This window comes from Ursus arctos, unplaced genomic scaffold, assembly GCF_023065955.2.
Source record: "Ursus arctos isolate Adak ecotype North America unplaced genomic scaffold, UrsArc2.0 scaffold_2, whole genome shotgun sequence".
In the NCBI taxonomy this organism is placed as follows: Eukaryota; Metazoa; Chordata; class Mammalia; order Carnivora; family Ursidae; genus Ursus; species Ursus arctos.
The window spans coordinates 62,663,928-62,671,855 of NW_026622874.1; the positions used below are offsets into that span (position 1 = coordinate 62,663,928).

Below are 7,928 nucleotides of genomic sequence, written 5' to 3' on the forward strand. Positions count from 1 at the left end.
TTCCAGTAAGTTTCCCAACAGTCCCAGCGACTGGCTCAACATCCACTGGCTCCAGGGCTAAGAGCTACCATTTATGCAGGACGCAGACGATGCTTAGCGACCCACAGGTAACAGGTGTAAATCTTAGACTGTCAGTTCAGTGTGCAAGAATAGCACTTTCCTCAGTTCCTATTGGTTAACCTCTAACTCCTAAGTCTGAGCATCGCTCCACTCTGTGGTGGGGGAGATGTAACCTCAACTTTCCCCGGTTTCTGCCTCCAGTCCCTGGAGTCCTGACTTCAATCCAACCGCCCCTGGTGCTCGTTCACTGAACCACACACAGGTCACTGCTCAGATACTCACCTCACTTCCTGCACAGCCTCTCAGATCCAGTGTCCTTCCTGACATTTCTGTGCCACAGTCGTGGGCATGGGAGTTTTGTTCAGCTTGCCCTGTTCCACTGCCCAGGAGTGCCACCTAGGCATTCTCTCTGAGAGCCTGCCACCTCCCTGGTAGTGCTGCTGGACACGAGGGGACAGGTGTCATCTGTCCTACACACCTTTTCGCCTGGGAGAAGCATCCTGCCCTGGCTTGGGAAGATCTTCGTGCTTCGTGAGGCTGTTCTGTTTAAGCCCCGGTAACCTGTCCTATCTGCCATCACTGAGCCCTTGGAAACGTAACCTAGAATTTCTGTTTTCTGTTCTGCCACATTCTTCTCCAGACGCATGCAGAAATGTGTGGGTATCTCACATGGATAAGAATGAAAAATAAAGTTTCAAGGAAAGGAATAAAGACATATGTTAAAATGTTAATTATACAGATACACGACTTCAAGATTTTTCAAAGAGGAGCTTTTGCCCACAGGCAAAATTGTTGTGTTTGTGTTGTAAACGTCACCGGCTGTCAGTGAACACTGGCGTGGTAAACGTGGGGAGCCTGTGGGTGCAGAGACATGGGGCACGAGCCCCAAGGCTGTGCCAAGCAAAGCCCAGATGGAAGGGTCCCGCTTAGCAAAGACAGACATCTCTCTGCAGATGGAGATGAGTGGAAAATCACTCACCCTGTGAGCCCGGAAGGAGGAAGATGTGGGAATCGTTCCGGGATAATCCTGACTTTCACAAGAAAGTAGAAAAGATGGTTAGATGCGGGGTGAAAAGCCAGGGCACAAGAATGTGGAAGAACCCGTCTAGGGATGGTCCCGTAGAATCAGCAAAAGAAGAATACAAGCCATGGGAAAACCCGGCCTGAGTTCAGACAAAGAAGCTCGAGAGGGTACAGGCTGTCCCGTGCCGTGTCGCAGGGCAGGAGCCACGCTGAGCACGAGCCACGACAGTGAGCACAAAAGCCAAGGGAAGGCCGAGGGGCGGGAGAGCCTGGTGAGTGGACGGTGGCGTGGGAAGGTATGCGTGGCCTTGGAACAGAGGCCGGCCCAAGACCCCGTGCAGAGCCAGGGCTGTGCCCCAGCCCAGCGCAAACAGCCAACAGTCACCAGGAAGTCTGTCCCCATGATGAGGGAGCAGAAGGCTGGCTGAAGACGAAGCATAAGCCTACACCCCGCAACCTCTCCCCACCCCCACTCCTCAGTGGGATACAAGTTGTTCCTCCAGGAAGTTCCCAACTGTCTTCATGTTAATTCCTTGCTAGAGGGGTAAACAACCCTAACTTGACAATGGCAAGGCCTCGGGTATCCTGTGAGTCTTCTTTAACATATGAAAGCCCTTTCTCAACCTCTCTTTTTCTCACCTCCCCCAAGCCCATAGTATATAATCAGCCACCCCTCACAACCCGGGGCAGCAGCTCTTTCTGCCCAGGGGTCCTGTCCCCGTGCTTTAATAAGCCACCATTTTGCACCAAAGACGTCTCAAGAATTCTTTCTTGGTCGTCGGCTCCGGACTCCACCCCGCTGAACCTCACCTGGATTCCACCCCCACATCACCAGGTTGCACCTGTCCTGGCAGCCCCCTCTCAATTACACCGTGAACTTCCGAGGGTGGTCTGGCAAAGAACATCAGAGGGAAGTTCTGGGAGGAAACCTGCAGCTCTCTGCAAAGTGGATCGATTCGATGCCACAGACTTGAGAGCACAAGTGAATCTGAGTGACGGCCCTGGAAAGCTCACCAACGCCTCTGTGGTCACAGACACACCCACGTGCATCTACCTGAGTCCTACTGGGAAACAGAAACCAAACCGGAAGCTACACAGAGGACGCTGAGCAGAATTAGTAAACTATATAGAAAACTATAAAAGTTTTCTATAATTATATAACTATAATAGTAAACTATAAAAGAAAATAACTAAGAGAAAAGAAAACTCGACATAAAACTCCAAGGCTGGGGGAGACTATGCAAGGGGCAATAAGCCTGGAAAGGTAACCCCTCCCCAAGGCTGCCGTGCACACCTCATTGGAGAAGTGTAGCAGAGAAGTTCGCCGGCTCGTCCAGTCCAGAGCTGGCAGCAATTCTGCAGACCTCAGCCCGGGGCTCGCAGACCGTGCAGCTCAGGGAAACCGCCAGGCAGCAGGTGGACCAACCATAGGCCACTCGAGCGTCTGGCAGAGGGAACGGGGCCCCCAGATGAGTAGGAAGTGCCAGTGACACTTGGGAGGGCCCGTGTCCGGATCAAGAGGGCAAGGGAAGGGTATGGCCAGGCTGAGGCCGGGAAGTCACCAGTGTCCATCAGCTCTGGGTGTGTGGCTTGGGCAGCAGCGCACCCGGTGCCTTCACGCCCACTCTGCCGACCGGCCAGGCGCCCACTCTGCCGACCAGCCAGGCGGTAGCTGGAAACTGCAGGAGAGCCCCTTCCTCCCACAGGGTCTCTTGAGGGCCCTCTACCAAAAACGCTTAATACTGCTTACTGTAAAGAAGTGAGTTCTTTAAATCCTTTAAAGGGGAATTCCACCCATTGTCACCTGTCACCCAGCACATAAAGACGCATCTGGAGGGGCGCCTGGGTGGCACAGCGGTTAAGCGTCTGCCTTCGGCTCAGGGCGTGATCCCGGCGTTCTGGGATCGAGCCCCACATCAGGCTCCTCCGCTGGGAGCCTGCTTCTTCCTCTCCCACTGCCCCTGCTTGTGTTCCCTCTCTCGCTGGCTGTCTCTCTCTCTGTCGAATAAATAAATAAAATCTTTAAAAATAAATAAATAAATAAAAATAAAAAAATAAAGACGCATCTGGAACCCAGTGACAATGCCCTGACAAGCAGCCCAGCGCCCGGTAAGGAACACGATATTCACAAAGAGAACATCAACAGTCTGAAAGGAATTCTCAGGGCTTCCTGAGATGTTTTAAGCTGAGGATTTGAAGACAAGACAGATTCTCCCAGAGATAGGACTTTATTTACAAAATAAATCGATTTCTTTAAAACGAACCAGAGTTTCTGCAAATTCATGCTGACGCATTTCCAAAACAAGTTCAGAAGGGCCTTTAACACTCATGCCCTAAGCACGCAGCCGCTGGTGGGACGGGTTCGCAGCCTTGACGCCGCTGGAGGAAGCGAAGCTGGGGGCGGGGTGACACCAGGGACGGTAATGGGCCCATGGTCTGAAGGCATTCTAGGCAGCCACACCTGGGTACACATTTGCTCCCTACGCTCCGTGAGATAATCTGTCTCAGCCCATTCAGGCTGCACTTACGAAATGCCGTGGCAGGCGTGGCTTATAAGCAACAGAAATGTCTCTCTCACAGGTCTGGAGGCTGGAAGTCCAAGGCCGAGGTCCTGGCAGGTTCGCTGAGGATCCTGACTGAGGATCTGCTTCCTGGCTCTTCTTGACAGAGGAGGACACTGAGCCCAAGGCCAGAACTCTGGTTTCCTGACCCAGTGCACTTGCTGGTTCCCCTCACTACCAGTACGAGTTCTGCGTCAGGTTCCCCCTCCGGGAAGCCTTCCCTGACTAACCCAGGCCAACATTTTCACTGACCATTCTGAGGAATTTCTAGCACCGCATGACCCATCGCACAGTGGCTGAACACCAGGCCCACCCGAGGGCTTGTTCAAACACAGATTAGGGGGTCCCCACTCCCATTTCTCATTTAGGAGGTCTGAGATGGGGTCCAGAATAATGTGCAAGCTCCCAGTGGTGCTGAGGCGGCTGGTCAGGAGATCACGATTGGGAACCACTAATTTAGGGTGAGCAAGACCCTCACCCACATCCGAGGCTCGACCTACTAGATGTCAAATCTTCATTTTCTCAAGCAGACTCTCCAAAGTTTAGTCCCATTTCCTCTGGGTGTTCAAGGATCCTTAACTAGGAGCAGAGCAGACATCTGGGTGCTGATCGGCGCAGCTCACCCCTGCCCAAGCAGGTCACCCCTTCCCGAGCATTGACTCACTTAATAGCGGTAAGTGGGGGAGCCCGTTCGCAGGGATACCTTCACGACTGTCTTCCTCCCATCTGAAAAAAAGCGACTAGCCATTTGAGAGAAATACCCTACCCAGAGTAACTTTTTTTTTCTACCTAATACATGTACACTATGATTTCTCCTTATAAATCAGTTACACCAAAAAAAAGTCTTGAGAAACCTGTTTCTTACAACCTAACTTTCTTTTAAAGAAGAAAACGTCCCCCTTTATAAATTCGCAAAAGAAACTATGCCCTAAAACTACCAAGTTGTCACTCAGGACAAACCTTTTTCCAAAAGAGACTACAAACTAGGAGCCCCCGCCTTGCCATCGAGAAGCAGAGACGTAGCCGGGGCGTCCCGAACATTCTGTAAAAGCCCGAGTGCACATCTAACACCGGGCGTGCTCACACAAAAATCCACGCGTCCGCCTCTCTTGAAAAATGGAGGCTACGGCCAAGCCAGGGTCTTACTTCAGTCATTCATTCGGGTTTCGGAGGTCTTCCTTTATTGTGGAGCACAGCCGCGGGAGCACTTTCTGCTTCGCGCAGGCGGCAGCATCCAAACAGGGACACGCACGCCTCCCATCCCAGCCTGCGTCTGCTTGTCCCTGGAAGTCTGCACGTCTGTCTCTATAGAACCACTGGTGCTTACAAACTCACAATGTACTGAGAAAGAACTCAGTCTTCTTAGATAAAGTGTTAAAAGGATGTGATGAGAGCTGCCCTGTAACCGTTCTCTGCTTCTTCAAGGCACCTTGTCCTTTCAACCTCAGCTGCTGAGCTGACATCCTGGGCACTTGGGGTCCTGAGTCCCAGACAGAGCAGGTGTGGCGAGCAAAGTCACAGGATGTCTTGATAGGAGCTGAGAAGGTGTAGGAAGGGAGAGAACATTAAGGGGAAGGGAGAGGGGCCAGAGGGGTGAGGAAATGGGGAGAGGCTGAAAGAAGGAGGTAGTCGGCAAGAGGAGACCTACCGGCGCTTCCTGTACCAGAGGGCCAAGCATCCAATGCATCCCATCATCAGGAGGGACCCCAACAAGGCCACAGGGATCAGCCACGAGGAGTGGCTCCCCTCTGCGTGGGGAACACAGGCTTTCAGCACGGGACCCCTCCCTATTCCAAAGCCTGTGGTCTAAGCCCATGGGAGGGTGCCACAGGTCCTTCTCACTGCCTCCTCCACGTGGAGCGCCCACTTCTGTTCCTTTGCAGTCTAGAGGCCCCATCTTGTCTCGGGGCCTGGGCGCCAGGACCCCTTCACTTCAGCACGTGGCGGCACAGCACACACAGGAAGGACAACCGGGCAGCCAGGTGAACCTGAGCCCAGATCCAGCCCTTCCACTCTCCCCCCACGAGACCTAGAGCAGAAAACCCGATCTGGCTCAGTCTCCGTGTCTTCAACGGTAAGATGAGAAGAATGGCACCTGTTTCAAAGGAGCTGGGCACAAGTGGACACCATGCTGGGCACAGTCAGGAAGCATTCAAGACCAGGCAAATACCTTGCCCCCTAACCCCCCAGCCCGGGCCTTTCTACAATCCCAGTGCCCTTTCGTGGGGAGTCACCTCCCCTGGGACTCTTTACTTGCCACGTGCTTCTGGACCTGTGAATTGTTTGGTCTCTTCCTTCCTGTATCTGGAACACCCTTCTTCTAACCCTCCTGGTTGGGGGGGGGGGGGCGTGTTTATTTTGGAAACTCCTCTATCCTGTGTGTGTCCAAACCCACTTGTGGCCAGTGCCTCTCTCTATGTTTGAGGACCCTCTCCCCCATGCCCAGCAGGGCCCCAGTTCCTTCTCACCCCAGTGGATGATTATGTCCTGGCCCCCTAGACTGCTGTGTCTCACACGGCACGACAGACCAGCTGCCTCCCGGGCCGCCACGTCCAGGGTCACTCGGAGATACCACGTCTCGTCAGCATGGGGCAGGACGTCGCCTTCTTGGGTGGCCCGCTGCTCCTGCTCACCCCGCATCCACATCACCCACACGGGCTTTGGGTGGAAGCCAGAGACGTGGCACACCAGCAGCAGACGGCCGGGACCGGGACTGGGGCCAGTGGACAGCCAGGCCTCCGGCTTCACTGTGTCCGAAAGGGAAGTGGGGGATCTCAAGGCGGGAACTCTGCAGCCCACATTGCCCCCTCTGGAGATGGAGTCACTCATGAATCTGTCCATTCGTGTTGGCTTCTGCAGGAAAGCCTTCCCTGACCCCCTTCCCTATCCCAGGCTACCGCGAGTGCCTCAGCCCGGACACCCTGGAGCACTCTGGGTTCACCTGTAAGGTGTGTCGCAGGTTTCAAACAGGGCTCTCACTGTTCCTCTTCCCTCCCATTCTCTCCTCAGCAGAAATCCTGTTTGACCCCTAGTGTTTATTTAATTCAATTCACAGAACCCAAGGGTGTTCGGTTAATGTCTGTGGGATGAATAAATACCCTCGGGCCTCACCCACGCCTTCCTGAGCCTTTCCGCCCTGGCATGATCCAAGGGCTGTGAAGTCCGGACCTGCCCCAGAGGGGGCGGGGGTGGCACCGGCAGGCTCACCTTGCTTCTCCAGCTCCGCCTTCCCCGCCTCCAGGAGGCCTCTGGCAAACTGGGGGCAGGTGTCATTGAGGAGCGACTGCAGGGTCTTTCTGGTCCCCTGGTCCTGGTTGAGCGCTTGGGTAGCCCTTCCTGCCCAATCGGGGGCATCTGGGGCTGGCACCCAGTAAGCTCCTTGGAAACTCATGATCTCTCCTCCTTGAAACGCTGCGTGGAAGAAGCTTTCCGAGATGTTCCCGGCGCGCAGCTCGCAGCCAGCGGACACCTGGATCTCAAAGGGATCTGAGAAGAGGACGGGACAAAGACCGAAGAAGGGCCGGAAGGATTAGGAGGGACGGAGGAGGGGAAATGCATGTCAGGGGTCTACCGGGGACCCAGAGTCCCGGGAAACGAGTGGGGGACCAGCAACAGGAGGAATGCGGGCAGTTTGCGGGGCCAGAGGTGGGGAGCGCCCGGGCAGAAGGGGGGATCCAGAGAGGGAGGCGCGAGCTGGGCGGCTCGGGCAGAGGGGGAGGCACACCCCCGCCGGGCAGCGGCCCCTGGGTCCCACCCCGGCTCACAGTCCAGGCGCAGCATCTTGACTAGCTCCTGCACGTCCCTGGTGAAGCTGTTGCGGTACACAGCGAGTATGCTCTGCAGCCAGTCCCACTGCCGCTGGCTGAACGAGCCCCGCGCCCAGGGCTTGAGGAAGCGGATGGCGTCCGAGTCGTTGCTCCAGCCGTAGGCCTGCAGGTCCTCGAGCCGCGCCAGGCCGTCGGTGCGCGCCCAGCTGCGGTTGGCGAACACCGACACCTGCAGGCACTGCAGCCGGCCGCACGCCGCGGGGGCGCACAGCTCGCTCGAGCTCAGCGGCAGCGACCAAACCCACAGCAGCCACCAGCCGCACGGGCACCGGACTGGGGGCCTCTCCCTGCGCGCGGGGTCGCCGGCTGCGTCCCGCCGGGGGCCCCGGGACGGTCGGTCTCCGGCGCCCCCAGCGTGCGCCGCCCCACGCATCCCCAGGGCTTCCCCAAACCTGGGGGAACCCCCAGAGCAGCGGAGACTGCGTCAGCCTCAGGGCGCCTGGGTCGGACTCTGGAG

General features: G+C 55.9%; 1 protein-coding gene across 1 annotated transcript; it reads right to left on the reverse strand.

The window, feature by feature from the left end:
* Positions 1–3,295: 3,295 nt before the first annotated feature.
* Positions 3,296–7,928, reverse strand: LOC113246636 (antigen-presenting glycoprotein CD1d). The gene is made up of 5 exons (XM_026487269.4): positions 7,409–7,928; positions 6,852–7,130; positions 6,113–6,391; positions 5,293–5,392; positions 3,296–5,181 (listed from the first exon to the last, which is right to left on the reverse strand). The coding sequence occupies exons 1-5, from the start codon at positions 7,842–7,844 to the stop codon at positions 5,160–5,162; spliced, it is 1,116 nt and encodes a 371-aa protein (XP_026343054.3). The 5' UTR covers positions 7,845–7,928; the 3' UTR covers positions 3,296–5,159.

Coding starts and splice junctions, on each gene's coding strand:
- LOC113246636 (XM_026487269.4), bottom strand. CDS start 7,844: ATGCGTGGGGCGGCGCACGCTGGGGGCGCCGGAGACCGACCGTCCCGG. Junction 5,393..6,112: donor GGACATAATCATCCACTGGG/GTGAGAAGGAAC, acceptor TTCCCCACGCAG/AGGGGAGCCACTCCTCGTGG. Junction 5,182..5,292: donor CTCTGGTACAGGAAGCGCCG/GTAGGTCTCCTC, acceptor ACACCTTCTCAG/CTCCTATCAAGACATCCTGT.